This window comes from Schizosaccharomyces cryophilus (genome assembly GCF_000004155.1).
Source record: "Schizosaccharomyces cryophilus OY26 unplaced genomic scaffold supercont4.7, whole genome shotgun sequence".
Classification (NCBI taxonomy): Eukaryota; Fungi; Ascomycota; class Schizosaccharomycetes; order Schizosaccharomycetales; family Schizosaccharomycetaceae; genus Schizosaccharomyces; species Schizosaccharomyces cryophilus.
The window spans coordinates 701,051-728,800 of record NW_013185630.1 but is presented as its reverse complement, the minus strand read 5'-3'; the positions used below and the strand labels follow the sequence as shown (position 1 = coordinate 728,800).

Below are 27,750 nucleotides of genomic sequence, written 5' to 3'. Positions count from 1 at the left end.
TAACGAGGTATTATGATGACAAGAGTAAATACTGAATTCTATTACATCAAAAGTATCCTTCCACTAACCACATTGTTTACCGTCCGTTGGATTCAATTGAAGGTCAACATTGTAAGGACCTTTGAATGTGCATATCATGCAAAAAGAAACTAAACCCGAAGACTCTATACCCGGAATTTTAGAGTCCACACCAGTCATTCCGAAACACAAGAAATCGCATGTGTCTCGTTTGCTTGAGACTTTAGCCGTTTTCCTTCATAGTGTCAGCTTGACGCTTACTGCATCTTGGTTTACAATATTATGGATGTTTTTACCGATATGGCCTGTAAGTAAATAAAAAACAGTGATTCATGGCATAGTGGACATTTAAGTTTTGGAGTATGGGGATTGGAAATTGCATTTCCATGTTAGCTGCCATACTTGTTTTTTCACTGGATTTATGTAACGCTTGAGCACAAGAAAGTGTACCAAGCATGTTTCGTTAATTGTTATTTGGTTACGCTGATATTAACATCTACAGATTCTTTTGGTATATATAGGATGGCTAGTATACGACGACGCTTTCACGACATCTAAGGATCGTCAAAGTTCAAGGTTAAGAGGAGCTGCTCCTTATCACTGGTTTTGCCATTATTTCCCTATTCGTCTTCACAAAACAGCGAATCTTGACCCAAAGAAAAATTATATTTTCGGCTACCATCCTCACGGGATTCTTTCCCTAGGAGCCTTCGGCGGCTTCGCAACACAGGGTATGTTATAACATGGAATCTGTATTCTTGCTGGTCTCTAATCTAACACTTTATCACTCAGGTGCTGGATTCAGCAAGCTATTTCCCGGCATAAACACTTCAGTATTGACGCTGAATTCTAATTTTTATGTACCTGTATATCGTGACTATTTACTCGCTTTGAACGTTAAGTCTGTTTCAAAGAAGTCTTGTGTAAATATTTTGACCAGAAATCCTGGCGACAGCGTTGTTATTGTAATTGGGGGAGCACAGGAATCGCTGTTATCCCGCCCTGGCCAAAATAATTTGGTATTGAAGAAGAGATTGGGATTTGTCAAATTGGCCTTTTTGACAGGGTCGAGTTTGGTTCCTTGCTTTGCTTTTGGTGAATCTGGTATGTTTTATTTTTTTTAGTTTCAACAATTGAAATACTGACTGGTTTAGACATTTTCGAGCAAGTGGACAACAATCCTCAAACTCGCATCTATAGATTTCAAGAAATTGTAAAAAAAGTAGCCGGTTTTACTATCCCCTTTTTCTATGGTCGAGGACTATTGAACAAGACATTTGGCCTTATGCCTTGGAGAAAGCCTATCAATATTGTAGTCGGAGAACCCATCGACTTGCCCAAGAAGTCGGACCCCACAAGTCAAGAGCTCTATGAAGCTCAAGAGGAGTATATTCGCCGTCTTGAGGGAATTTGGAACAATTACAAAGATGTATTTGTTCCAGAAAGAGTTAAAGAGTTACATTTGGCTGCTTAAATGTCATCATTTCAGGTTTTCTCATAATTCTTTTTTCAGCCTTTCAGGTCCTTTCTAACTTTCTACATATTTATATTCTTCCCCTCTTTTAAATTTTGTTACTCTTGTTTAATTGGCCTTTTCTTCATTTATTCCATAAAGTTTGTCACTATACTTACTGTTTCTTCTTTATATATAAATACTTCTCTTACCTAACTTCACCTATGCTTACAATCTTCTCTCCTTTCTCGAATACATAAGAATTCAAACATGCTCTCGAATTTTTCTCTTCCCGTTGATGTATGAAACAGAACTGCTATTTTGATAAAAGATGTTCAAGACGAGCCTTTAGGCGGCCAAGTAGGCTTTCTTACGATGCCAAATAGACTCGCTTGTAGAATAACCAATCTTCTACAAACTTAATTACCAGAAACAGCCTTATTCATGTTGCTTTAACTACAAGTTGTGCCTGTAATTAGGATAGGATGGCTGTAAAGTAGAAAACACTACGGCGATACTGGTCAACAATAGTTTATAAAGAAGAAGGTAAATCCTACTGAATTATTGTTGTTATTCATTGCTTTTCTAATAAACCCCTTATAATTTTGCTTTGTAGTTTATATATATATGTCATTGTTGATTAATGCAAGTTTTGTTTACTTCTTAAAAATTCTTTCAACAAACCGTGGTATTATGCACTAATGTTATTTACGAAATTGAGTGAAGTTGAAATGTCAAAAAAGAAGTTGCAGCAGAAGAAAAGATCAAACTTGAAAAATGGCTATTAAAGTTGAATTACTGTATGTTAAATGCTGATTTCATTCTTTTATTGACGGGGGAATTGCAGTGGAGGATTAGACATGCTCTTTAGGAAGCAAAAGGAGCTCTCTTTGGAGCTTGCAGAACTAGGAGAAGTCAAGACATTAAGATCCTTGATCCATTTTATGGCTGAAAAAATTGAAAGCCCGACTCAAAAGGAACTTTTTTACCTGGATGGCACGGTGTATGTTCGATTTATGGTACCTTTATGTCCTTGTTGATGCTAACGAAATGACTAGTCGTCCTGGTATTATCGTCCTGGTGAATGATCAGGACTGGGAGCTTCTTGACAAAGAGGATTATAATCTCGAAGACAAGGATCAAGTTGTTTTTGTGTCTACTTTACATGGTATGCTTGGTGTTTACTTTCGCTAAAACGAATGCTAACGGTACATTAGGAGGTTAACTCAATGAAAAACTAAATCTAGGGTAGCTGACTTATATTACAAAAACAAAAATACCAAGGGAGATTCTATACAGCAGAATAGGCTGTAACGTGTTCTACGTAGTGATGTTTTGAGATAAGCGATTGTAGCGAACCCAACGACACTGTAACTTAAGTAGTAAATTTATTTACTGAAACAAAAAATAATCATAATAATACAGTATACATAAAGCAGACAAGGATGAACAGAGCCATTAAGGGAAACGGTATCTAGTAGTTTTTACATATGACATTACTCTTCTTCATCTTCAGAATCAACGTGGATCGTCCGCGTCCGACGTGACGGTTTTCGGGATGGAGCAGCTGAAGCAGCATAAGAAGAAAAGGAATCGGTGACATCTTCGTCAACATCAAATCTATTTTCATTTCTTTCCAAGGCAGCATTCAAATGTGGCCCAAATTGAGGCATTTCTTCGTCATCAACGTCTTCTTCATCATCGTCAATTAACATTGATGTCGATCTAGGTCGAGAATGTCGACTTCTTTTTAAGGGGCGATCCCCTTCTGTTGAGTATCCATGTCTTTGGTAATCGCTGCTTTCATCATACAAATCATACAGCTCCCTAGCTAACTCTTCATTTTTTCTATTTTCAAGCTCTTCTGTGTCGATGTCTTGATTTGAAGCCTCACCATCACTTCCAGACCTTTCGACCTGAGATGCCAAGTTGGGTTCATCTACTTCTTCGTCTGGAACAATAAAATCATCCTCATTGTTCTCAATAGGGGACAACTGGCTCGCATTGCGATTATCAATGAATTCATCATCCAAGTCATAATCACCCGCACCAGAAAAATCAGATTCTGCTTCTTCTCCAAATCCTATCCAGTCTTCTGGAACAGCTGTAATCGGCGGTCTCCGCGAAAGATTTGCCCGTCTTCGGGTCTCTTCTTCACTGCCTCCACTTTCAAGATCTTCATTATCCCAGAACCATTCCCGGTCGGAGTCGGCCTCATCCGAAATCTGAAACCCACAATGGTCACAATGGTAAGGATTTTCCAATTCCCAGTGGCAGCGTGCACACCTTAAGACTCCATCTTCTGCATCCTGGAGAATGCCCGTAGGGTACAGAGGCTCGGTACCTTGGAATATTCCATCAAACAAAACCTCTTCCTGCCGTTTTGATGGATCGTCCCTGATCTTTAGCAATGATAAGGTCGGATCTACACTAGCAATCACGCCCATCAAGTCATAGACAAGATACGCTGGAGATGGTTGGGTATGAATCTTTTGACGACAAGTGGGACATGATTTCGATTCCTTTAACCAGCTTTTTAGACACTACATAATCCCATTAGCCACTGTTTTATTTATAGAAGCAGAATTGATACGGCTGTTTCGTAAAACAGCAATCCAAACACTTCCTCTCTCCAATCCATGACTTACCTCGTAACAATAAGTATGTCCGCACGACGTAGTAAAAGGTCTTTGAAGTGTTTCTGTGCATATAGGACAATCTATTGTTTTTTTTAGTTTTGCCAAAAATGAGGGTAATTCCGCGTTTGACGGCATCTGAATTGTTTCTTTTATGTCATTTTTTGAATTAAAATCCATGTATCCGTTTTCATTCCCTTCTTCATCTGCTTTTTCGTTTGTGAGCAATGTTGAATCGTTTACTGCTTCGTTCATGACTTCCGAGTCCTTTTCCACATCTTTTCCATGAAACAACAATTCAGAATCGCTCTCCTTTATTACCATCACCTTTATAAAAGACAGTTCTCCACTCCTACTTTGTTGTTTACAAACTTGACCAATCCTATTCAAGTAAATAAACCCCTTTTCTCAGCGTCGATGGAAGCCGGTAAAAGTACTCAATGTCTTCTTATACCTACTCAAAATGCTTCGTCCTTTCCTACCACGTTTCTTTCCAAATAGCGATCTGTTGACGTTGAACCTAAAATCGACAATTCTTGCTCATGATAAGTTTTTATGTGCCACCGAAAAATCCTTTAACGTTACGCGTTTGGACGTTATATAAAAGATTATCGATATTTAGCGACCTCTTTATAAGTCTCCAACAATTCAAAGGATTATATCGGTAAGTATTTATTACTATAACAAACTCGGCTCGATAAAACTTAATTATAACTTTAAGGAATTACTATAAATTTCCTTTCTGGTTTACGGCTGATGATTACTTATTCAAAATACGTATTTTTACGATCGACAAAGGTTCTCACATTAAATGCACTTTTATTTTCGTTCGATTCAATCCATTAACCATTCCAAAAAGAATGCAAAAAAATCTATGAATCGATTTTCCGGTAAGTTCATTCGAACGAGTATCAATTAAACAAGGAAACATAAAATATCGCAAATAGTATATCTGAGCGTTTTGTACAATAATAAGTTTTGAGTTACATGCAAGGTTTGATGAGCAAGAATTAAGGGCATGATGAAGGAGAAATGAGAACAGCAAAGAAACATAATGAACATTTTTCAGAAAAGGGTGCATGCATTATGTAATGAATTAAGCATAACGATCCGGTTGATCAAGGTGAGCTGCTTCATGCTTGTGATGGAGAGTAGGGCTGTTTCCTGTAGAGCTTTCGACGCTCTCATTAGAAGTTTGGGCATGTTCAACGAATTGTGAGCTTTCTCCTTGAACACCACGAGACTTCTCCAAAGCCTCTTTTTGGTGTGCGGAGTACTGACCAATGTTCTTGGGACGGGGCATCCAAGGTTTGGAACCGGAAGTGTAAACGAGATTGATTTCTTCCAAGGTAAGACCCTTGGTCTCGTGAGCAAACAAGAAAATGATAATGGCACCACATAAGTTGCAAGAAGCGAAGATATAGCCGTATTTGAAGCCAATTGAGTTAGTGATGAATGGAGTAAAGAAGGAAATCAAAAAGTTCCAAATCCAGTTACCAGAGGTGGCTAAGGCAGCGCATTTGGAACGATAACGAATGGGATACGACTCACCGACAATAACGTATGCAGCAGGGGCCCAAGTTTGAGCAAAAGAGAAAATGAAGAGACAAGAAAAGACAATCATAACGGCTCCACATCGATGATCAGAGGTTCCATCAGAACGGTACAAGGCACGATCACCAACGGCAGCATAGATGAAAAAGCAAATTGACTGCCAAACACCACCTATAATCAGAGGGTTACGACGACCAAAGTACTCAAGAACGAAAATAGCACCAAAGGTGCAACCAAAATTGACGGCGTCAAGAATTAAAGCAGCCAAGAAAGGAGAGTTCATACCAGTACCGCGGAACACTTGAGTACCATAGTAGAAGTAGTAGTTGTTACCAGTAAGTTGTTGAATAGACATAACGGCAATACCAAGGAAAGTGCGGTGACGGATTTGCTTATCAAAAACTTGGGGCCAAGTGCAAGGGCCGCCAGCCAACTCCGCTTCGCAGTCCGACTTAATCATATGGTATTCAGCTTGAATAATTTCATGTTCAAGAGGAAGGTCATTATTTTTGCACATAACACTCAAAGCTTCTTCATCTCTGCCGACAGAAATCAAATAACGAGGGGATTCGGGTAGGAAAAGAATGCCAATCAAAGTAATAAGACCCCACAGTATGTTAATACCCATAGGAATGCGCCATTGAGCTGTAGTATGGGTTTTATACTTGTGAGTGCCCATGTTGATGCAAGCAGCGATGAAAATACCGGCGGTGATGAAAAGTTGGTAAGTAGTGACAATGGCACCACGCATCGCAGCAGGTGCAACTTCAGATTGGTAACCAGGTGCAATGACAGACAAAGCACCAATACCAAGACCAGTCCAGATCTTTGCGACCATAATTTGGACCCAAGAAGGAACGGCAGTCACTTGAATAATGACACCAATTATGTAAATTATAGACCATACGATAATTGAGGTACGTTTACCGATACGATCAGCCAAAGGAGAAGAAAGAATACATCCAGTAAAGGAACCGACGTTTACCATACCAGTTAACAAACCTTGACGAGCCGAAGAGTACGAATATGTATCTGTATTTTTGTCATATTTGTCGGCGAAACGTTTTTGGAAGTCGCGCATATTTGTGATACCACCGATGGAACCTGTGTCGGCACCGAACATCCATCCGGCCATGGACACGAAGACCAACATAACAATTGTCAGGATCTTTGCCATCTTGTAAATAACTTAATATGATATACAAAAGGATAAGGAGAGTAAGAAATGGGATAAAAATTAAAAGTGCGAATCGACCAAAGAAAGATATTAAGAGAAATTAAGGAGAAACTGAAAAGGGATTTAGGAGCACAATCGTTCTACTGACGAATTAAAGCAAAAATATTATGAATCTGAAGAAGAACTTAAAAAATTAAGTTAAAAATTTCGGGCAAAGAAAGCTCAAATTAAGAGTTACAGAGAAAGGAAATAGGAAAGAGAATGACAAGAGCTGTATCCAATTGTTGTTCTCCAAAAAAGTTTCGAGTTCAACAAAGTTAGATATATTGAATGTTTAATTGCTGAAGAATCCATAACCAAGAACCTTCATATATATAGTAAAAAAAATAAAGGAAAACTTCTACGGGGCGGAGTGCGGGGAAAATGCGGAGATTATCTGGAGACTATGCAATGCATATTTTCCGAACGTGGGGGGACAAAAACAAATACTTTGACAAATATGATTGGTCGAAAGAGAAACGTTTTCAGTACATTGTTACTATAAACGAACGTCGCCTGTGTCAATGTGGGTCTAGACTATGCGAAGGAAAAAATAAGCAAATAAACATCGAATCTTCTGCCGGGAACCCTATAGACGTTCCGCAGGAATATCTGGAAAAAATAGAACCATTAAGAGATTTTTAGAGAAAAGAAAAAACAAAGACTTTTTGATGGATTATTACTTTTTCCTTAATGATCTCCTTTTACTGGGATATGGGATCACCAGATAGTTTGTTTACTAAATAAAATAAGGTTGTACTCGTCCTTTTTCCCCAACTTATGGGATGATACGACGCCACATGCAACGGTATAAGGGTTGGGATTAGGTTGACGAACTTAAGCTTACCCAATCACAGTTTAAGCGGCTGGGTTCTCCGCATGCTGGGAGAAATTAAAGACGTAAAGTGATTTAATAATGCCTTGCGAATTGGGTGGGAGAAAGGTATCAAAGTAGCAAGCGAAATTTCGTTCTTTGTACATTAAGGTTTCTTATAACTTGGTAATTGATGTCTACGATAGCTAATCTTATGTAACTGGCAAATAAATTATATTCTTTATGATAACGCGGTAAGCTGATTATCATACGCAAGAAAATGAGGGTTAGCAATCGCATAAACCAGACAGGGGCCTCCTTACATCCTAATTCTTATAAAGTGGTATCTGTTCACGATTATAGAATATATTGTTGTATCCCTGTACGATGTAAATAAACAAACCGAGGTCATGATAATTTTGAAAGCGACGTTTTTGTTAGGGAAATGAAATTTTGAAAACATACATGGTTTTTTCTTGTTGTTACATTCGCCACCTCTTCTCTATTGAATTTCGTTGTCGGCTATTCATCATGTCCTATACCGTTAAAAAGATTGATTGGTTTTAAATTGAGAACCACTGGATTCTTCCAGTTGATAAAAAAAAAAAAAAAAAAGATGAATCGAAAAGAAAGATACTTATACCAGAAACAAGTAAGAACATACATTTTATTTTGCAAAAATTATTCGCTTTAGAGATAAATCCCATTAGGTGTTTCAATCTTTATTGAGTCTCACTAAAATCATGTACGAATTCGCCGCTTATACTTAAAAATATCCTACCAAAATACATTTAGATTAGCTCTCATTATTTGGTATGTCTTCTACGGCCATACCTAGGCAAAAACGCCAGTTCCCGTCCGATCACTGCCGTTAAGTGAAAATGTCTGAGGGTCTCGTTAGTACTATGGTTGGAGACAACATGGGAATCCGGGGTGCTGTAGGTTAATATTGCTACTTAATTTTTGAGACAATTTTCTCCAAAGGTATAAGTTTTCTACTACGTTTTTCTTTTCAACTTGCTGTTTCGTATATTAAAATGATACTTAAATACTGTTTTTCAGCGATACTTTTCTTATACTTGCTTGTCAGCTCTTAGTCCTTCTTGGACAACCTTGAAGATCCTTGTTATGAAGATTTTTCTACCCTTACGGTTTCGCTCTAATCATTGTATTTCGGTTAAAAATTAAAACATCAAAACTAAAACTATAAGAAGAGAAAAGAAATTATTGGACTCTCTTTTTAGGGGACTATCATTTTTTGCCTTTACATTACCGGTTTTAGTATCACGCATATACATATTTTTTTTCTTTTTTTTTATTAAAAAAAAAAAAAATTATCATACGTTCAAGCATGGATTTCAAGAAGTCCCTGTCCAAGCAAGAAGAAACTGAAGAAATTAAACCCATCGATGATCCCTTCTTAATCACATGGGATTCCCCAACTGATCCCAAAAACCCAAAAAACTGGCCCTACTCTAGAAGATGGATTCAGCTAGTCATCGTTTCGGTGTTTGCACTGTTAGGCCCCATGGCATCTTCCATGGTAGCTCCCTGTCTTGACCAAATTGCAGAACGGTTTCATATTGAAAACTCTACTGAGAAAGCCCTTATCCTCAGTATATATTTGCTGGTTTTTGCAATTTCACCCATGATCAGTGCCCCACTGTCGGAAATATTCGGTCGTCGAATCCTGCTACAAACAGGAAATGTCATTTTCATTGGTAAGTTTCCTTATAATTTTCCATCTTTTTCTAACTATTAGTTTTTAACATGGCTTGTGGCCTCGCAAAAACCAAAGCTCAAATGTACATTTTTCGGTTTTTGGCCGGCTTTGGAAGTGCAACACCAATGGGTCTCGGGAGCGGAACGTATGTCAGTTTTTACTCGATCTCCCGTTTCTAACACTTTGTAGGATTAGCGATTTATTCACTCCAGAAGAAAGAGGAAGAGCTGTCGCAGTCATGTCCCTGGCTCCTTTGTTGGGTCCCACTATAGGACCAGTAATTAGTGGATTTATTGCTGACTATACAACTTACAAGTGGATCTTTTGGTCTACTACCATTTTTAGCGGTTTTGTATTTGCTCTTTCGATACCCTTTCTTGCGGAAACGTATCCCAAGACCCTCCTGGGCCGCAAAGCAAGAAAGCTTAATAAAAAGGAAAATACTTTAAAATTTCATACGGAATGGCGTTTAGAACACATTCCTCAACATAAGCTTGTCACCCCTGCCTTGATGCGACCTCTGAAAATGTTGACAACTCAACCCGTGGTAATTTTGTGCGCAGGTTACATGGCTATTCAGTATGGTAAGTGAGTTATTTAGTGAACTTGCTGGGATGTTTTTCTAACCGTTAGGTATTCTTTATCTTGTATTAACAACTTACCCTGTTTTGTGGACACATGAGTATCATCAACGTCCTTCCATCGCTGGTTTACATTACATTGCTCCTGGACTTGGTTTGATCTCGGGTAGCCAGGCATCAGGCGTTTTTATCGACAAGACCTTTCGTTTCCTAAAGAATAGAAATGACGGAAAGATGGCACCAGAGTTTCGTGTTCCGGTAATTTTATTAGGTACAATATTTTTTCCAGCGGGCCTATTCGTGTATGGGTGGACCGCAAAGTACCATACTCATTGGATTGGCCCTGATATCGGTGCCGCAATGTTTAATGTCGGCCTCATGTTGGGTTGGCGTGGTATTCAAACTTATTTAATAGATACCTTCATAATATATGCTGCATCATCAACTGCAGTTGCTTGTTGCGTCCGTTCCCTTGCAGCATTTGGTTTTCCATTGTTTGGACAAACTCTTTACGATCATTTAGGTTATGGATGGGGAAATTCCCTCTTGGGTTTTATGTACGTTGTATCACTTTTTTTTTTTAAATTGATACTAATCGATTTTAGCGTTCTGGGGTCTTCTATTATTACCTGTTCCGTCCTTTGGTTTGGAGGAAAGAAGTTGCGAGCTATGTCTAATATGGTTGTGTTCAAGGATGAATAATTTGCACCTATATTTCGAAGTTTTTTTTGTTGTTTATATATTCACTGTCTGGAAATTCTTCAGTGGACTTTTTAACGCTGGTATACAGTTAGAATATTCCAGGTAGATTTTGGATTATAATATTTTTTGTAACTATTTAGAGGTTGACTTACTTTCTCTAATTAATTTGTCATAATGCAGTGACTTAATCGGGAATAACATGTGACTAATACTTTACGAAGAAATTGAGAAGCAAGTTATATATCTAAAAAACTCATAGAGCACCTTAAGAAATTTATACAAACTACTGACAAGATGATACCCATGCATTTCATCAAAGGACAATGATCTTTTGGGGATTTGGGAATTGTCTTTAGAAACGTGAGTTACAAATGAATCATAATTATTGGGACAAAAATAAAAGAAAGAAAGGTCTACGTCGTCTTCACTTTTACTCTAAATGAGTCTTCTCTGAATACATATTAACGAGGTCGATTTTATAAAATACCATATTAAAGCTATATGAAGGGGGTTTTACTTGGAAAAGCAATAGCAGAAGGTTGTCAATCAGTTTCATATCATTAAGACAATTAGACTGGCTCCGATATTTCCCCATGGATATCAATTTTCGGATGCAGGGGCCCAAAGAACATGATATACATAGAAAGAATCGGAAGTGAAAACATTCGTTGCAACGCGGTATACGGTTTGTTTACATTCATAATTATGAGTGAAAATACGGAAGAAAAGAGCAATGGCTTGACAGAAATAGCTTACAATTTAGAGAAAGACAGCGTAGTTCGAGTGCTAAATGCCGACGGCCAAGGCTTAGATGAAGATGAGAAATTGCTCAAAACATTGGGCTACCAACCAAAGCTACATCGTACGTACGAGTTTTTTGAAAACTTTGCAAGCTCCTTTTCATGCTGCGACTTTATGGCAAATATTCGGGGCTCATTTTATGTAGGATTGTTAACGGGTGGCCCTTCTGCATACTGGATTACTTATTGCATTGCGATTCCCCTGAGTCTAGTATCTGCGTCATCCATTGCCGAAGTTTGTTCTGCATTGCCTACTGCTGGATCAGTGTACTTTTGGGCTTCTGCTGCTGGTGGTCGAAAGTATGGTCGGCTTATTGGCTTCTTGGTCGCATGGTGGGCGGTCGTAGCATGGACCTCCTTTGTCGCTGTTAGTTGTCATTCTACATCAAAATTTATTTTTGGTGAGCTCCCTGTGTTTAAATCCAAGTTTTCAGTCAGCTCTACCGATGTTAAATTTCGAGCTGTGCAATGGGCTGTGGGCGAGGGCTTGCTTCTTATTTCCGTGCTCATCAACAGTGTACCACCAAAATGGTTTCGCTATGTATTTCGTGCATCTGTATTTGTCATCCTGTTGGACTTTCTGCTCAATTTAATTTGGCTTCCCATCGCTACTTCAAAGAAGTACGGATTTCGAGACCAAGAATTCATGATGTCGACGAATTACGGGATTGGGAAGGTAAATCATGGATGGTCTTGGTGTCTGACTTTCTTCTGTACAGCTCGTATTCTTGTCGGTTACGACGCTGCTGGACATGTAGCCGAAGAAACAAAGAATGCTAGCCAAACTGCAGCTCGAGGTATGTTTTACTCGGCTTTATCAAATAGTATCTTAAGTTGCTGTATAATGATCGTTTTTCTATATTGCCTCCCGCCAAGCCAAATCTTGTATCCACTAATGAAAACAAACGAGCAGCAACCATTCGTAAGCTTTTATGCCTTAGTATTAGGAAAAAGAGCACATGTTTTTATGAATGTTGTTGGAATAATTGGAACTATTTTGGATACAACCTTATCCATTGTAGCTTCGAGTAGACTGGTATTTGCTGTTGCTCGTGATGGTGTCTTGCCATTTTCTCAATGGCTTAGCAAAGTGGACGGATACGGCCAGCCAAAAAATGCTATCTATTTCATATATTTTGTAGCTGCTGCTCTCTTGTGCTCAAACTTACCTAGTTCTGTTGCCTTCACGTCTTTAATGTCGGCTGCCGCTGTACCCACGATTCTATCATATGCTACTATAGCTTTCGGGAGATTGTTTCTTTCCAAAGATAAATTTCCCACATCCAAATGGTCCCTTGGATTTCTATCCAAACCTTTCCTCGTAATCACCTTTCTGTGGAATTTATTTACCGCAGTCATCCTGTTTTCACCCAAGGCCTATCCGGTAACTGCCAAAAACTTCAATTATGCACCAGTTATCTTTGGTGCAATTACAATATTTGGCTTGATTAGCTGGATGTTAATACCAGCGGTGAAATGGAATACTTTTCATGAACCAAAAGATGATGACGATCGTTCATCCCTTCAAAACAAAATTTAAAAATGCATATAAAACCAACTAAAGATGAAGGAAAAATTTAATTTATTCAGTGTTGAGTTGCTTTATTCTCGTCGCCTTAACCTAAACCTTTACCAATGCTTTTCTTTTCCAGTAGCGGGCATTCTTGTACAATAAAATCTTCTTTTTCGCAAGCCAAAGAAACATAGAATCGCTTGTAGGGAGAAAAGGATAGTTGTAGCCTTCTTTTTACTGCTTCGAACCTGCCTTTGGGTTTCTACCAAACCAAGTGATTCACTCTCAAAATCAGATCACTTGCTTATACCATCAACAGCTAACAGTAATTTAAATGAAAACCCTCCTCTCTGCCATAAGCCCATTCATTCAAACTGTCTGTTTACATTCTGTTACTTGGTGTAGGTAGGTTGCTACTCGTGTCATATTACGAATTATAGTAATTAGCTGCCTCAACGTATAGACGTTGAACTACAAATTCAAAGGATCAGAGAACCTTACGTTTCTTTAAAATTATGAAAAAGTCAACTGATGTTCCTCCTCCGGCCTATTCTGCTACTGAAAAGCCTTTCAAGCCCTACAGAGACAAATCAGAGGATGACGAAAATGACTATACACCTTATGAGCCGCCATCTCCTCCTTCATTTGTAGGCAAACATACTACAGAGGTTGCGAGTATTTCACTTCATGAACATGATAAACTTCGATTTACGAATTTTCCGTCTCCGCTTTTGGATGGAGCTGTGATTCTAATTCAACAATATTGGCCCCGGGGAGTTCGGAGCCAGCGGAAGTATGGCCCTTCACATGAAATCAGAATGTCTGGCGCTCCTTGGCTTGCAAGCGGATTTGGTACAATTCATGTCCAACGTATAGTGAAAGAACTCATTGCTTACATGATGAGTCATGACTGGAAACTTTACATATTATGTAATGTTTCTGAGAAAATGGGCTCCTTGGACAGTTGGTTCTTCTTACACATCCCTGGTTTAGCTGCTGCTACGATAACTCCTCAAAAGGAGTGGTCGGTCATTACATTCGAACATTCCGATCGCATTCGTATCATTGATGGTTCCCAACGCTTAATTTCCATTGTTCACAGTGCTTGCCTGCAACATTGGTATCGTGGTTTGCAAACATTCCGCCTTTATCGAGGTACAGTGCCTGAATGTAAACTTCGTGGATATCCATGGGCTGCAAATGGGCCCGAGACCATGTACGTTCGTCTCTTCATAGCGACGCTTATTGAACTTTTAGAAACTGCGGGTTACTCTATTGTCGGCACGCTCAATATCTTTCGAACAGAAGATTACTCTTTTCCTGATTCTTGGGTCCTTTTACATCCTTAGTATGTTCATGCCATTCTTTCCAAATTCCATTCAATTCGTAACTTGGATCCCTTTTTCTTCCCATGTCCTTAATAGGTTATGCAACTACTTATTCCTTCCTTTGAATAGTACCACCCTAAATAGACCCCTTTTTCAATATCAAAGATTTATTTATCTATCAATCCTCTGAATTTTGATTTAGAATCCGTCCGTTGAAATATTCTCGAACTTGTTCGTTTTTGCTTCTCGTTCGCTATACAAACTATGTATATATGTTTACTTTTGTTTTGGGTTCTCTTGATCACAATATAATCAGTAAGTATACGATTTGACTTGTCTTATTTTGGAGGCCATATATTAATGTATCTTATGTTTTGATTTGTTTAAAGACTAATTTACTTTTCGCGATTCGATTCATGCGTCCTTTGTCGGTTTAAAAACACTACTTACTACTTAATATTGAATTTCTCAAGCAATCTAAAAAACTAATATAAAACTCTTAACAAGTCTAGAATAAAATGTTTTTTACTTCAGACATTACAAAGAAAATATTTTTATTTTTATAAATTCATGTTTAGCTCTTTTGCATTTCGTAGAGCCCAACATGCTTATTCTTTTTTTGGTAACTATATAACAACTTGCAAGGTTCATAAACATACGTTCAACTTTAAAAAAGACAGTAGAAATCATTAATCGTAGTCCAAAGCAAATTTGATGAGAGGACCACCTAACATACGGACCTCCGTTATATACCTTTTCAAAGTATATTAAAAGAGATTATAAAACAATAGGATGATGATCCCGTCTCATCCTCAATTTATAAACACACAGCCCAATTTTATGGGTATAAAACTCAAATTTGTTCTCTGAGAAACTCAACAATGATACTTCGACCTCTTCAAACCAGTCGAAAACTCCGAAGACCTTGCTAACTTTTGACAGAGAAAACATAAAAAACAACCTTTACATGGAATGCAGGAACTATAATACACTTAGAACACCCAGTGTTCTTTTTAGTTTAACCACCCTTGTAAGCATGAGCACTTCTTTGACGAATTCTTTTACCAAAGAAATAGAAGAGGAAAGGAATGGGAATAAGACCACAACCAATAAATGCTAGAAGTGATGTAGCCCAGTGATAGTTTAAATTGTTGTACATAGGACGAGCAACAACAGTCATACCACCACCAGCAGCGTAACGCGTAGTGGTACCAACTGCCAATGCACTAGCCGCCAGCTCATGGTAACAATCGACAAGATAAGAATAACAAGCTTGCAAGACATACAAAAATCCCCAACCCAAAAAGACACCACTTACTAAGGGGGCTGCCCAATGAACCGATGGGTAACAAGTCCACGCTAACCAAAACAAAGCAATTGGAATGAAGAAAGAACCGAAAAATAGAGGCCATAGACGGTCTTCAGGACGAACATTACCGTTGTTCATATGAAAGCGTTTTTTGTAATGCCAATGAATTAAGGGAGTAAAGCAAAAGCCAACAAAAACCCCAACATCAGCACCAAGCAGGGCAAGACCCTCTTCACCGGAATTGAAATTGTATTGTGCAAATATCATAGGATAACCGACATTGACCATATAGAGTAGGACGTTAATGAATACAAGATACAAACAGATGGCTTGAACAATTGGTTCAGTACTTAAAAGCTTCACACCACGCGTCAAAGAAGTACGGATGGCATTGGTAACACTACGTTGACGTTCATGTTCGTTATACCACAAACTACAGCTTGTTTGCTTGCGAAGGTACCTAGCCTTAAAGTCGAGAATTGTAGCACCATGACTTTCGGGCATCACAAAGATAACGATAACCCAAGTAAGGGCAGCCCAAATCATATTGATCCAAAAGTCCCATCTCCAGCCTAACTTGCTACCTGTGATAAAACCACCAAGGGTAGGTCCAGTAAGAGGACCAACGAAGGCACAAGCACAAAAGAAGAGCAACGCTGAAGTACGCTCAACGGGCGAAAAGAGATCGCTAACGGTACCACCACATGCAGACATAGGCGTACAAGCAAAGAAGCCATGGATAAAGCGGAAAATGACCAAACTCCAAATATTTTTGGAAAGGCCACCTCCAATCTGAAAGAGGGTAAAGATGATGAGCGTACAAGAATAAATAGGAAGTCGTCCATAAACCTCAGAAAGAGGAGCAAAAATGACAGAACCACAAGCGAAACCCAATAAAAATACAGCTGAACACAAATCACCGACTGCAGCACCTGTGTGAAACTGTTTTGCGGCGACACCACCACCAGCAGAGAAAATACTCGAATTAGCAGTAATTACAATGGCAATGAAGGAAGCGATACTTATTGTAAGAATTTTTTTCCACATGGGCCAATTTTTTGGGTTCAACGGATCGTCTACGCCGGCCCAAGCAACTTGATACTCTGTAGAATCTGATTCCTCTTGGTAAGATTTACTGTGAGAGGAGGTAAAACCATCATCTTCATCACTGGAGTGGGCCTGAGGCTCAACTTTTTCATGCTGCTGATGAGTAGGTTCTTGGTCTTGCGGAGAAGATGCTTTCCTGGATTGAACCTTGCTTATGTCTGCATTAATGTCAAGGTGACGGAACTTCCTGCCCGTCCAAAGGAAAATGTAGTCCATTGTTTTTTTTATAACTCAAGAAAACAGTGTTAATGTTACAAGAATATATAGCAAAACAATCTTTCAATATAAACAGGCGGTTTAGGCTGAATATATAAAGGAATAAAATAGAGTAGAAAATTAAATGCAGAGAAAAAAAAACCAAACGTTAAACAGAAAGAATGGACTGAACACAAGACGATATGGTAAAACCAAGCAACTTCGTCACTGGAAAAGAAATGCAAAGAATAGAAGAAAACGAGATAGAAAAGAGTGAAAACAAACACGTAAATGAAAAAACGAATGTCGGGTGAAATTAACAAGACTTGAAAGGATAAACTAACTTTTGATAAGCGATTTCAGTACGGCTTTTTTATAAATTGTCTCAAATGAACTGAGATAAATACCTAGATAAAAGTATTTTAAAAACGAGGTGATCAAAATCAAGATTCGTCGCTTCCGTCGACCTTCGAAAGAATGTTAGATCAGTTATAGAGAAACAAGGTGCGAGGGACAAAAAATACTATTACAAAGAAAGCTGAGTCAATTCAAAAAGAACTAATCGACATATATTTCCAAATATGTAGCGTTTAAATAAGGGGAATCACGTAAAATAAAGGGAAACAACGCTTCAAAAAGGAAGTAAGGGGAAAACGGAAGAAAAAATAGCGCGAATGCAGATTTAAATCTACAAGCTCGCAAAATACCTAAGTAGTCAATGATACAGTCGGTCAGACGAGATAGAGGTCAATGCAGAACCAACTAAGGAAGAAGTAGCGAAGGAAACTATTGTCCAAACAAAGCAAAAAAAAAAAACAAACAAATTCAAGAAATAAAAACCGAATCGATGTGAATGTCACCGACTATAGGGAAAGAAAAAAGAAAAATATCTCGAGGAAGCGAAACTCGAGTAAAACAACACCGAAGGAGGGATACGGTTGACGTGGGGGAACGAGGCCTTTATAAATGCAAGAAATTACATGCCCGAATGTACAAAGTTCTTTGCGACTCAAATAACATATACAAAAAAATGACGCAAAGGATGGAGTGAGAGCGAGATAGTAAGAAGAAGAATAAGTTCGGCTACGTATCAATGAGGAGAAAGGTAACATCAATGAACATTATAAGACTCGAGGCATTGTGAATTGGCAAAATAAAGTGCAACCACACACGAGTCACGTTTCTTGTTTATTCTGATTGGTTTAATGATAGGGCTCATAACCGTTCTAGACCTTTTGCTACCTTTGCAATGCCGACGTAAGTGTGGAGAGCCGGTATATGAGATCACGAGATACTTTTTCATTGCCGGTATTTGACGTAAGTCTCGAACCTTGTAGGAGTGTTTCGTGAGGATGATGGAAAGTGTAAGAGGAGCTTGAACGAATGAGAAAACAGACGAAAAGGAGGCGCCAAAAAAGCAACAAGGCGGCCAAAGGAAGGTTACAGGAGCTAGTGAAAATGCATAACGGGAACATGAAGTGCGTAAACTTAATTATTTCTAAGTGCGCACATGTCTGAATGGAATAGACGGGGTAAATCAAAGTTTAATAAATTAGGGGAAGAAATAAAGGTTAAATGCTTCGGATGCAGTAATTCCCGAAACGGCATTTGAGGAGTCCCAGCAAGTCTTTTAAAGATGTACTTGGCTGACCGACCACTCGGCGGCAGTTGAAGAGGGAACCAGAGGGTATTCGTAAAAAAGATAAAAAAAGGGTAAGCGACGAATGATTGGGACTCAGTATCGGCAATTGCGACGGCTGGCATCGGAAGCAAAGAGCACCCCAGCTCAGGATAATGAAAATTTACCATCACAGAAGTTCAACCTCTTTCCGTAGGAGCATGTGATTATCATCAGCATCTTCTCAGGTGAAGCCTAGTCATCTCTTTGAAAAGTTTCCCTCATGTGTTACTTTTCATTGTTGTATGATGTCGCTGTATATCTCCCCCTTAGCGTCTCCGCATCTTTTTCGTTTTAAATGGGTTTCTTTTTCGTTTAACTGAAACTTCTTTCCTTCTTGTTTATACCACTCTATCCGGCATACCCGAGTTGCCATTCAAAACTTTCATACAGCTCACTTACAAATATTTAGTTTCAAAATATAAAAGCTTTTGCTGTATGTGATACAGACGCGCTCTCCATCCCTTCCTTTCACTCAGCAAAAAATCCCTTGGGAAGTTCGTTTCACTCAGTGTCTGCCTTCCCTTTTATATAAAGAGGGATTTGTTCTGTCTCTTCCTATGCATACATCGAAATCTCTTTCCGTTCCGTCCTACCTCCGTAATAGATGCATCGCGACCCTTGCGTTCCTTTTGAATAGGGATCGGTCCCTTAGCGTCGTTAAAGAATCAAAGGTAAGGTACATAGAACCCTCGGTATTACTTTTCCCTTTAATAAGCGATTGGAAATTGCTTCTTTCAGAGAAATTATTTCACTACAGATAGTTAAACATCTACAAATCTTTAATTCTGATGACTGGTATCCTCTGCTTCTTCCCTTACACTACGCAGAAATATACCGGAGTTAAGAGTCTCATTTCGGTACTATTGGATGCTATTGCCGGGTACACAATATTTGCCATTGAAGGAGGTGTAACGTGAACAAAACTAAAAAGCATTTTCTCGCTTTTAATGAAGGCAGAAATAAAAAAGCAATACAGAATTGCATAAAAGGGCATCGTTAGAGAGCAGCCTTTTACATAACCTTAGTTTTGGTTTTTCGAGGATTTTTTTTTCGTTAAAAGTTTTCTAAGTCCTGTTTTGTGTTGATTGATTGTTTATTCTTTTTTTTTTCTTTATCGCTATTTTTTTTTCTTTCATTTATTTATTCACTAATTCGTTCTGCATCTTTTGGTTACATTAGATTCATTCTCTTCTTTCTAATTGTTCTTTGCACTATATTGAATCATCCCGCTTGTTCAATCCGCTTTCCAAGTGCTGCTGCTTTTTTATTTAGTTAATGGGTCTCTTGAAGCAACGTTATCATGAACTTTTGGACTTGCGCGTACGTGGTGAACGCCTTCCTATTGCTAGGCGCCTTCAACACTTTACGTGGGCGTGGTTTGCTTCTACTATGGGTACTGGTGGCATTGGCATGATCACATCTTTGTATTATTTTCGTTTTCATGGTCTCAATACCCTTGGGAAAATTATCTTTGTCTTTCAACTTTGCATTTTTTCTCTTTTTACAGTATGCATTCTCTTTCGTTTCCTTCGCTACCGGGGTACGTTCAGGAAGGCTTGGAATAACCCTGGCGAATTAGTCTTTATGCCTACCTTTCTCCTCTCCATTGCCACTATAATTAGTAACTTTTACCCATATGCCTACCCTTACACCGGCGAATGGATGGTTTGGACGATTCGCATCACCTACTGGATTTATGTCGCTTGCGCTTGCATTTTTTGTGTCAGCTCCTTTTATACCCTTTTTCGCAATCATCCATTTCGTCTTAATACCATTATTCCCGCTCTCATTCTTCCAATTTTTCCCTGTATGATTTGTGGTGTTGCTGCGAGCGCCATTGTTGAGTCTCAGCCTCCAGAACAGGCAAAAAATATGATTGTCGCTGGTATCGCCTTCCAAGGCTTGGGTTTTTGGATCTATCTTCTTGTTTATGGGAATAACATACTTCGTCTTTTCACAGCCGGTCTTCAGGCCCCGGCTGATCGTCCTGGCATGTTCATCTTTGTTAGCCCTCCTTCATACACGGGTCTAACTCTTTTGGATCTTGCTTTTGGTGCTGTACACAAGCATCACCCTATTTTTGTCACAAAAGACTCACCCGAATGGCTACTTTTCATCTGCAGTTTCTTTGCTTTGTTCATGATCGGTTTGGGCATTTTTAACTTTGTACTTGCTTTGGTTTCTGTCATCGCCGGCTTTTGCTCTCCTGGTAAACTGAAATTTAAGGTTTCCTGGTTCGCAATGATCTTTGCGAATGGTGGTCTTGTTATGGTCATCCAAGAGCTTGGCAAAGCCATCAATTCTAAAGCCCTTGATGTTATTGGTCAAGTTTGCGGTGTCATCATAACCATTGTTTGGATTTGCTTAATCATTCTTGCCGTTCGTGCCGTATATGTTCAAGAACTCCTCTATCCTGGAAAGGATGAAGATGTCGGCATTCTTCCTCCTGATGTTCTTGAATACTATGAAAAATTAGAATCCTTTGAGAAGGACGGCACCTCCAAGGATGCTCAAGTGACTCTGAAAGAAATCAATCATAATGACAAAAATTCCTAATACTGGTTCTGTTAAGCTTTTTCTTTGGCTCTAATTTCGTTGAAAAAGCATGGTAACTCTTGGTTTTTTTTCTTTTGTATTCTTGCTTTCTTCTTTTTTTTTTTTTTTTTTTTTGGTTCCTTTCCATAAATGACCTGTACAGCTGATGAAAAAAGTTAGACTGTTTGATTGTTTCATGTTCGGTTATCTATTTATTTTTTAGACGTTTCGTTTTCATTTGCCATGATTCGTGATAAAAATGGAGATTTTTCAAGCCTGGTACCTAATTATTTTATATTTTTCTCTTTTTAAATGTAACGAGCTTTCAACATGAATACTGTACCTCCTTTCTCACCTGTTTCCTATTATCATTTTTATTTATCAATTAAGTTCTAAACATACTTCTTTTTTGGTAGAGTTGAATGGAAAGCTAATGCTGTGTCTAATGGAACCCTTATGTCGCTCTTTTTAAGTTTTACATTGGCAAGCCGATTTTGAATATATCTAATTATAACTACTTGATTTAATCGCTAAGGACTTAAATAATGCATGCGCTTTTTTAAACGATCATTCTTTAGTGTTTTGGTTCAATTGATTTAAATTCATATTAATCTGTAGAGGTTTGGGTAAATCGTACAGTATGAACTTCATCATTAAGTTCTATTAAATAATACATAACGTAAAGTTACTAAGCCTTTTTGAATATGTGTACAATATGATTGCAGGCCTATTGATGAGCAGTTAGAATTATACAAGAATATCAACCTGTAATGATAATGTGAACTTTTCTTTTTAAACGCAGTCTTTTTTGCTATTTCTCATAGTGTTTGCTACCATATTGAAGTGCACCTCATAATACCGGAGGGGGACTTCTCACCCTTAGGGAACCTCAGCTTTCCCTCTACCAACACCATAATTCTTTGAGTTTTTGGCAACGATCAGCGTTGGGAACGGACTGAAAATTTTAATTTGACATCTTTGACGATTTGCTAAATGTTGTCTGGAAGCCTCGTTCGTAATGTGCGCCATGGTATTGCTGTAACGAAATCGTTGCAAGTATCTGGTGGGTAAGTAAAAAGAAATCCCCTTTCTATTTCTGTTCATTGTATTTGATAGTAATGACTAACCTATTAGAACAATTACAGCCAAGCGCGCCAATCTTTACCCATTGATTAGTAGAATGGCTCGGTTTTATGCCACCAAAAAAGAATATCCCCCTCACACAATTTTAAATATGCCAGCCTTGTCTCCTACAATGACTGCTGGTAATATTGGAGAATTCCAGAAAAGCATTGGAGATAAAATTGAGCCTGGTGATGTTTTGTGTGAAATCGAAACTGATAAGGCTCAAATGGACTTTGAACAACAAGATGAGGGTTACTTGGCTAAGATTTTAATTGAGAGTGGTGCTAAGGATGTTGCTGTCGGTAAGCCCGTTGCTGTCACTGTAGAGAATGCCGAAGACGTGGAAGCTTTTAAGGATTTCAGTATTGAAGATTCTGCTCCTGAAACTACTGAGACTCCTAAAGAACAACCCAAGGAAGCGAAGGAAGAAAAGGCTGATGTTACTGCTGAAGCTGAGACTGCCAAGACCGAGACTAAGGAAGCCACTGCCGTCCATGATGATCGTATCTTTGCATCTCCTATAGCCAAAAAAATGGCCGAAGAGAGAGGTGTTAACTTATCTCAAATTCGCGGATCTGGTCCCAATGGCCGTATTATCAAGGTTGATGTTGAAAACTTCAAGCCTGAACGTCCTGCCGCTCCCTCAAATAAAGCTGCTGCTGCTGCGACTAGTCCTGCCGCTTCTGCTAAGGATGCTGCTGCTGCTGGCACCTATGAAGATTTACCTTTGAGCAATATGCGCAAGATTATTGCTTCTCGTCTTACTGAAAGTAAGCAAATTAACCCCCACTATTATGTTAGCGTTGCCATTGATGTAGAAAAGATTGTTCGTCTCCGCACAGCCCTTAACTCTATTGCTGATGGCCGCTACAAACTTTCCGTTAATGATCTCGTAATTAAAGCTGTTACTGCCGCTTTGAGAGAAGTACCTGAAGTCAATTCTGCTTGGATGGGTGACTTTATTCGCCAACACAAGAATGTTGACATTTCTATGGCCGTTGCTACTCCTTCTGGATTGATTACTCCCGTCATCCGTAATGCTCATAGTCTTGGCCTTCGTGAAATTTCCAATATGGCAAAGGATTACGGCCATCGTGCCCGTGCCAACAAATTGAAGCCTGAAGAGTACCAAGGTGGTACTTTCACTATTTCCAATTTGGGTATGTACCCCGTTGATCAATTCACTGCTATCATCAACCCTCCTCAGGCTTGTATCTTGGCAGTGGGTACTGTTAGCGAAAATGTTATCCCTGATAAGACCTCTGAGAAGGGCTTCAAGGTCGCTCCTATCATGAAATGCACTTTGAGCGCTGATCACCGTGTTGTTGATGGTGCCATGGCTGCCCGTTTCACCACCGCTCTTAAGAAGATCATGGAAAATCCTTTGGAGCTTTTGCTTTAAACGGTCTTTCCTGTTCAAAGTTCAAGAGAGTGGATTCAGCGTCCTTCCTTCGAACGTAGCTGGTGACTGTGTAATATTTGCTGTGTTTTTAAATCTTCATATATAAATGTTTCAAGTCGATTGTGGAACATTATCTTCATGAGGTTCTATGCATTTATTTCTTTCGTTTAATCTAAGTATATGTAGTGTTTTAAAACTATATATTTACCATAATGCAAGGGTTAGTACAATGATTTGGGTGAATAAGTAAGAATAGTAAATGTATATATATATATATATATATATCACCCTTACTAAACTTTAATAAGTGAAATAACTGGTTCGCTTAGATAACTTAATTACGTTTTTATCACATATTTGCCTGCTTAAGAGATTTTAGTACACCACCACCTTACTTCATCCTTTTACCAACTCGAACGCCATTTCATGACTGACCTTTCAATTGGCTTCTATGTGGCTTTTATTTCGCTCTAAGCACAAAAAATTGGTTCTCAAATGCTTTCCTTCAAGAAAATTAGGAGGATCAGAACCTAACGGCTCACCTTTAGCATACTTGAGCTACTATGCCGCATCAAATTCAGGGAAATTGAAGAAGGTCATTCGGTATTTAAGTCGTCTTACTCAACACATCGTATATAGGAGAAGGGACAAGTATGGGAGCTTATTTTGAACGAGCTATTTACTAACAGGACTAGTGAAACGGTCATCGCTTTGAAGATTTGTCGAACTTTGATTCAAAAGTGCCCGGAGAATGTCATGATAATGGCTTCAGAGATTGTTAAAATATTGTTGGCTTCTAGCAATCTCAAAAGTTTGGACGTTCAGAACATGTCGGTGGATTGCTTTGCTGCCTTTTGCGAACGTAGCGCTAAAACAAATTCTACAGCTTTTGGAAATGAATTTTATAAATCTTTCGATGAATTGGTTTCTTTTTATTTTGACCTGGCCAGAACTGACAGTCCCCCAGATCCTCAGCAATCAAGAATGTTAGGCTTGAAGGCATTTCACGCATTGACATCTTGCAAGCTTTCTGATGTTGAAGGCATTTCACGTAACCAACCTCATTTTGTTATTCATGCTTTCCTAAGTAACGCTTGGAGCAAGAATGAAATGACTCAACAGAGTTTTATTGACATGGTGCGCTCAACAGCGCAAACATTCAGGCCGTTACCCCCTAGTACTACTGGTATATCTTTACCGGAGCATGATGAAGTTGGCGACACTGTAGAGATCGCGAATAAAAAACTCTCGCTGAGGGTTTTATATAATATATATACTCAGACGAATCCTGTTTTCATGATAGAAAGCACGAAGTCTCTAATTCACTTTTTCGCTAGTAATCCTAATACTCGGATTAATCAAAACTACATCTCTGTTGTGCTCAACCAAATAGTTGAGTGGACTTCAGTTGAATTACGCCATTCCATCTTTTTTTGCTGTTTACGCTGTCTCCAAAGCAGCCGCATCCAATTCGCAAATACCAATGTTTTGGTTCCCTATATGATTCATTCTATCCTTAACTCGCAAAATTCCATTCCAAGTCTTTCTGTGATTGACGTCCTCAGAGAGCTAGAGTTTCATCTACTAGTTGCAATTGAGAATACACAAGCTAGTGATTTTGAATGGTACACGTTATGTGAATTTCCGGCTGAGCGATTGCCTCAACGTTTATATTTACTTCTGTTATGTATCACTTCCTTAATCAAACATCAATATTACAACGAAGAGTTTGCTGATGTTTGGAGAGAGATGGATTCACTTTTAAGCGAAAAAGCTACAACTGCAACTCAGCTGGTTGTGCTTACGGCTTTGAATACGATGCAAATGGAACAAATGAGAAAGGAAAGACCATCTTCAGTTGGTACACTTTCGTTTATTGCTGACTTCTTGTACCGGGCTTGGCCAGTATCTTTTCAGCGAGTATATATTTCGGATTCTCCATTTGTTCGCTTGAAAACAGTGAATGTTTTTTTTGAGTTTTTGAATATTCTACCTACTTCCATTTTTGACTTTCATTCAGTTTTTGGAAAAAGTACAGTATCTTATTTTTCTGCTTTATGGAGTTTCATCTACGAAATAAGTGGACAAGTGGAGAAATGGCTTGGAAAATTCTCCTCCTTAGGAGAGTTTGAGGCTGTACGTAAATTATCACGAAAATTTTATGCTCTTTATGGACCTATTACTGTCGCTGCTTTTCTCCCTTTACTTTATCGCGCTTTAAATGCGACAAAAGGAAAATATTTGGTTACCCATCAAGCTTTAATTACCGATTATCTTCTGTACGTTTCTGATTGTCTGAGCAACGGGACTTTAAAAATGATGAGCTTGAGGTGGAAAGAGTCTCTTCCCTCTGATTCTCTTTCAATTTTGAATTACGATGGCACGGTGACCAGAAGTTTATGGGAGCCACTACCCTCAGCTGCTACTAGCAGCGTTTTTCTTTCACTTGAAGCGGTCGTTTCAGAATTATTACAAGAAAACCCTTCAGTCTATCCTGAGGAATCAAAAGTTTTATTTTTGGAAAAATCTTGGCATCCGAAATATTCGAGTTTTTATGAAAAACTACAGAAACCTACCCAAACAGTTACTTTGTCTTCTTCATCCGAAAATTCATTTTCTAATGGATCGCCGATGTCAGACTTCAATCCGAACCCGATTATGCATCACAAAAACCAATCAGCTGCAAAAGTCGACAATCAGAATCCTAGAAACGAGAAAATTTTGACGTTAAAGCAAGCTTTGGAATGTCCACCAAGTGCCCGAACATCATCGGGTTTGCGTACGCCGTCTGAAATTACACTATCATTGCGGTCTGCTAGCCCTGTTCCGCTGTTGGATATCTTTAATATAAATAATTCTCTCTCAGCTGCGACTATCCAACATCCTCCTTATGTTAACATATAGACTTTGTTTTACATGTTTTGTATATGTGAAATTATCATAAAATTATTGCTTTCTTTTTGATGTCGTTCTAAGTGATCGATAGAAGTTATCAGTTATCCGGTTAATATGTATGTACCTATAATTATCACTTCAAATACATTTGTCATATTAGAATTATGGTTTTCGCTTATCTAGAGATGAACAGACCATCTGGTCGTGTGCATAGATATACACAAAGCCTTCTTTGTAAGTGATGTTATGTTTAGCGGGTTTGTAATTTGCTTTACAATATTTTTGAAAATTCTTCCTCTCCATAAAGCACCACTTTTTAGCCTTTTCAGAACCTTCCGCATACAACAAGCTCTTTATAGATTATTTGGGTGTCCATACACTTACATCAACTATACCATAAATTTTTTTTTAAAATATCAATTACTAAATTAATTCAATCCTAAACAACCAACTGATAGGAGTGACTAGTAAAGACCTGATGATGGTAATCATCAAGTACTTTACTTCTTACCACCAGCCTTTTGGGCAGCCTTGGTAACCTTAGCTTGACCAGGGGCAGTCTTCTCGACGGCCTTGATGACACCGACAGCGACGGTTTGACGCATGTCACGGACGGCGAAACGGCCAAGAGGAGCGTAGTCAGTGAAAGCTTCAACGCACATAGGCTTAGTAGGAACCATTTGAGCGATGCAAGCATCACCGGACTTGACGAACTTGGGAGATTCTTCAAGCTTCTTACCGGTACGACGGTCAATCTTCTCAATGAGCTCATTGAAGCGGCAAGCAATGTGAGAAGTGTGGCAGTCCAAAACAGGAGAGTAACCAGCAGAGATTTGACCGGGGTGGTTAAGAATGATGACTTGAGCGGTGAAGTTAGCACAGCCCATAGGGGGGTCATTCTTAGAGTCACCAGCAACGTTACCACGACGGATGTCCTTGACGGAAACGTTCTTGACGTTGAAACCAACGTTGTCACCAGGGAGACCAGCTTCAAGAGATTCGTGGTGCATTTCGACGGACTTAACCTCAGTGGTGACACCAGAAGGAGCGAAGGTGACAATCATACCGGGCTTGATAGTACCGGTTTCGACACGACCGACGGGGACTGTGCCAATACCACCGATCTTGTAGACATCTTGAAGAGGAAGACGGAGGGGCTTCTC

General features: G+C 38.9%; 13 protein-coding genes and 1 non-coding gene across 14 annotated transcripts in view; 9 read left to right on the top strand and 5 right to left on the bottom strand.

The window, feature by feature from the left end:
• Positions 1 to 17: 17 nt before the first annotated feature.
• SPOG_03516 (diacylglycerol O-acyltransferase Dga1) lies at positions 18 to 2,118 on the top strand. Its single transcript, XM_013169931.1, has 4 exons — positions 18 to 325; positions 521 to 749; positions 811 to 1,122; positions 1,173 to 2,118. The coding sequence occupies exons 1-4, from the start codon at positions 137 to 139 to the stop codon at positions 1,490 to 1,492; spliced, it is 1,050 nt and encodes a 349-aa protein (XP_013025385.1). The 5' UTR covers positions 18 to 136; the 3' UTR covers positions 1,493 to 2,118.
• Positions 2,119 to 2,212: 94 nt separating this feature from the next.
• Positions 2,213 to 2,775, top strand: SPOG_03515 (ubiquitin family protein Urm1). The gene is made up of 4 exons (XM_013169930.1): positions 2,213 to 2,271; positions 2,319 to 2,474; positions 2,530 to 2,639; positions 2,689 to 2,775. The coding sequence occupies exons 1-4, from the start codon at positions 2,249 to 2,251 to the stop codon at positions 2,694 to 2,696; spliced, it is 297 nt and encodes a 98-aa protein (XP_013025384.1). The 5' UTR covers positions 2,213 to 2,248; the 3' UTR covers positions 2,697 to 2,775.
• An 11-nt stretch (positions 2,776 to 2,786) lies between these two features.
• Positions 2,787 to 4,639, bottom strand: SPOG_03514 (ubiquitin-protein ligase E3). The gene is made up of 2 exons (XM_013169929.1): positions 4,120 to 4,639; positions 2,787 to 4,014 (listed from the first exon to the last, which is right to left on the bottom strand). The coding sequence occupies exons 1-2, from the start codon at positions 4,429 to 4,431 to the stop codon at positions 2,968 to 2,970; spliced, it is 1,359 nt and encodes a 452-aa protein (XP_013025383.1). The 5' UTR covers positions 4,432 to 4,639; the 3' UTR covers positions 2,787 to 2,967.
• A 109-nt stretch (positions 4,640 to 4,748) lies between these two features.
• SPOG_03513 (hexose transporter Ght5) lies at positions 4,749 to 7,669 on the bottom strand. The gene has a single exon (XM_013169928.1). The coding sequence runs from the start codon at positions 6,836 to 6,838 to the stop codon at positions 5,204 to 5,206; it is 1,635 nt and encodes a 544-aa protein (XP_013025382.1). The 5' UTR covers positions 6,839 to 7,669; the 3' UTR covers positions 4,749 to 5,203.
• Positions 7,670 to 8,515: 846 nt separating this feature from the next.
• Positions 8,516 to 8,636, top strand: SPOG_16360. Its single transcript, XR_001203118.1, has one exon. It is a non-coding gene; the product is annotated as a 5S ribosomal RNA (ribosomal RNA).
• A 389-nt stretch (positions 8,637 to 9,025) lies between these two features.
• SPOG_03512 (membrane transporter) lies at positions 9,026 to 10,697 on the top strand (the record flags this gene model as incomplete). The annotated part of the gene is made up of 5 exons (XM_013169927.1): positions 9,026 to 9,412; positions 9,454 to 9,559; positions 9,604 to 9,998; positions 10,048 to 10,552; positions 10,601 to 10,697. The coding sequence occupies exons 1-5, from the start codon at positions 9,043 to 9,045 to the stop codon at positions 10,695 to 10,697; spliced, it is 1,473 nt and encodes a 490-aa protein (XP_013025381.1). The 5' UTR covers positions 9,026 to 9,042.
• A 705-nt stretch (positions 10,698 to 11,402) lies between these two features.
• SPOG_03511 (uncharacterized protein) lies at positions 11,403 to 13,037 on the top strand (the record flags this gene model as incomplete). The annotated part of the gene is made up of 1 exon (XM_013169926.1): positions 11,403 to 13,037. The coding sequence occupies one exon, from the start codon at positions 11,403 to 11,405 to the stop codon at positions 13,035 to 13,037; it is 1,635 nt and encodes a 544-aa protein (XP_013025380.1).
• Positions 13,038 to 13,419: 382 nt separating this feature from the next.
• Positions 13,420 to 14,887, top strand: SPOG_03510 (uncharacterized protein). The gene has a single exon (XM_013169925.1). It carries the CDS (start codon positions 13,526 to 13,528, stop codon positions 14,357 to 14,359), a length of 834 nt encoding a protein of 277 aa, XP_013025379.1. The 5' UTR covers positions 13,420 to 13,525; the 3' UTR covers positions 14,360 to 14,887.
• SPOG_03509 (membrane transporter) lies at positions 14,743 to 17,913 on the bottom strand. The gene has a single exon (XM_013169924.1). The coding sequence runs from the start codon at positions 16,968 to 16,970 to the stop codon at positions 15,357 to 15,359; it is 1,614 nt and encodes a 537-aa protein (XP_013025378.1). The 5' UTR covers positions 16,971 to 17,913; the 3' UTR covers positions 14,743 to 15,356.
• Positions 17,914 to 17,974: 61 nt separating this feature from the next.
• On the bottom strand, positions 17,975 to 19,518 carry SPOG_03508 (uncharacterized protein). The gene has a single exon (XM_013169923.1). The coding sequence runs from the start codon at positions 18,756 to 18,758 to the stop codon at positions 18,438 to 18,440; it is 321 nt and encodes a 106-aa protein (XP_013025377.1). The 5' UTR covers positions 18,759 to 19,518; the 3' UTR covers positions 17,975 to 18,437.
• Positions 18,545 to 21,750, top strand: SPOG_03507 (TDT malic acid transporter). The gene has a single exon (XM_013169922.1). The coding sequence runs from the start codon at positions 19,906 to 19,908 to the stop codon at positions 21,184 to 21,186; it is 1,281 nt and encodes a 426-aa protein (XP_013025376.1). The 5' UTR covers positions 18,545 to 19,905; the 3' UTR covers positions 21,187 to 21,750.
• Positions 21,751 to 21,896: 146 nt separating this feature from the next.
• On the top strand, positions 21,897 to 24,012 carry SPOG_03506 (dihydrolipoamide S-acetyltransferase E2). Its single transcript, XM_013169921.1, has 2 exons — positions 21,897 to 22,232; positions 22,300 to 24,012. The coding sequence occupies exons 1-2, from the start codon at positions 22,159 to 22,161 to the stop codon at positions 23,690 to 23,692; spliced, it is 1,467 nt and encodes a 488-aa protein (XP_013025375.1). The 5' UTR covers positions 21,897 to 22,158; the 3' UTR covers positions 23,693 to 24,012.
• A 74-nt stretch (positions 24,013 to 24,086) lies between these two features.
• SPOG_03505 (uncharacterized protein) overlaps positions 24,087 to 27,750 on the top strand; it is a 4,204-nt gene continuing 540 nt past the window's right edge. The window contains exons 1-2 of the mRNA XM_013169920.1: positions 24,087 to 24,343; positions 24,388 to 27,640. Coding sequence (XP_013025374.1) covers positions 24,144 to 24,343; positions 24,388 to 26,596 — 2,409 coding nt within the window. The 5' untranslated portion in view covers positions 24,087 to 24,143 and the 3' untranslated portion in view covers positions 26,597 to 27,640. The remainder of the gene's footprint in view (positions 24,344 to 24,387; positions 27,641 to 27,750) is intronic.
• Positions 27,088 to 27,750, bottom strand: part of SPOG_03504 (uncharacterized protein) — a gene marked incomplete at its 3' end in the record, with an annotated part of 1,825 nt that continues 1,162 nt past the window's right edge. Inside the window, exon 2 of the mRNA XM_013169919.1 lies at positions 27,088 to 27,747. Coding sequence (XP_013025373.1) covers positions 27,088 to 27,747 — 660 coding nt within the window. The remainder of the gene's footprint in view (positions 27,748 to 27,750) is intronic.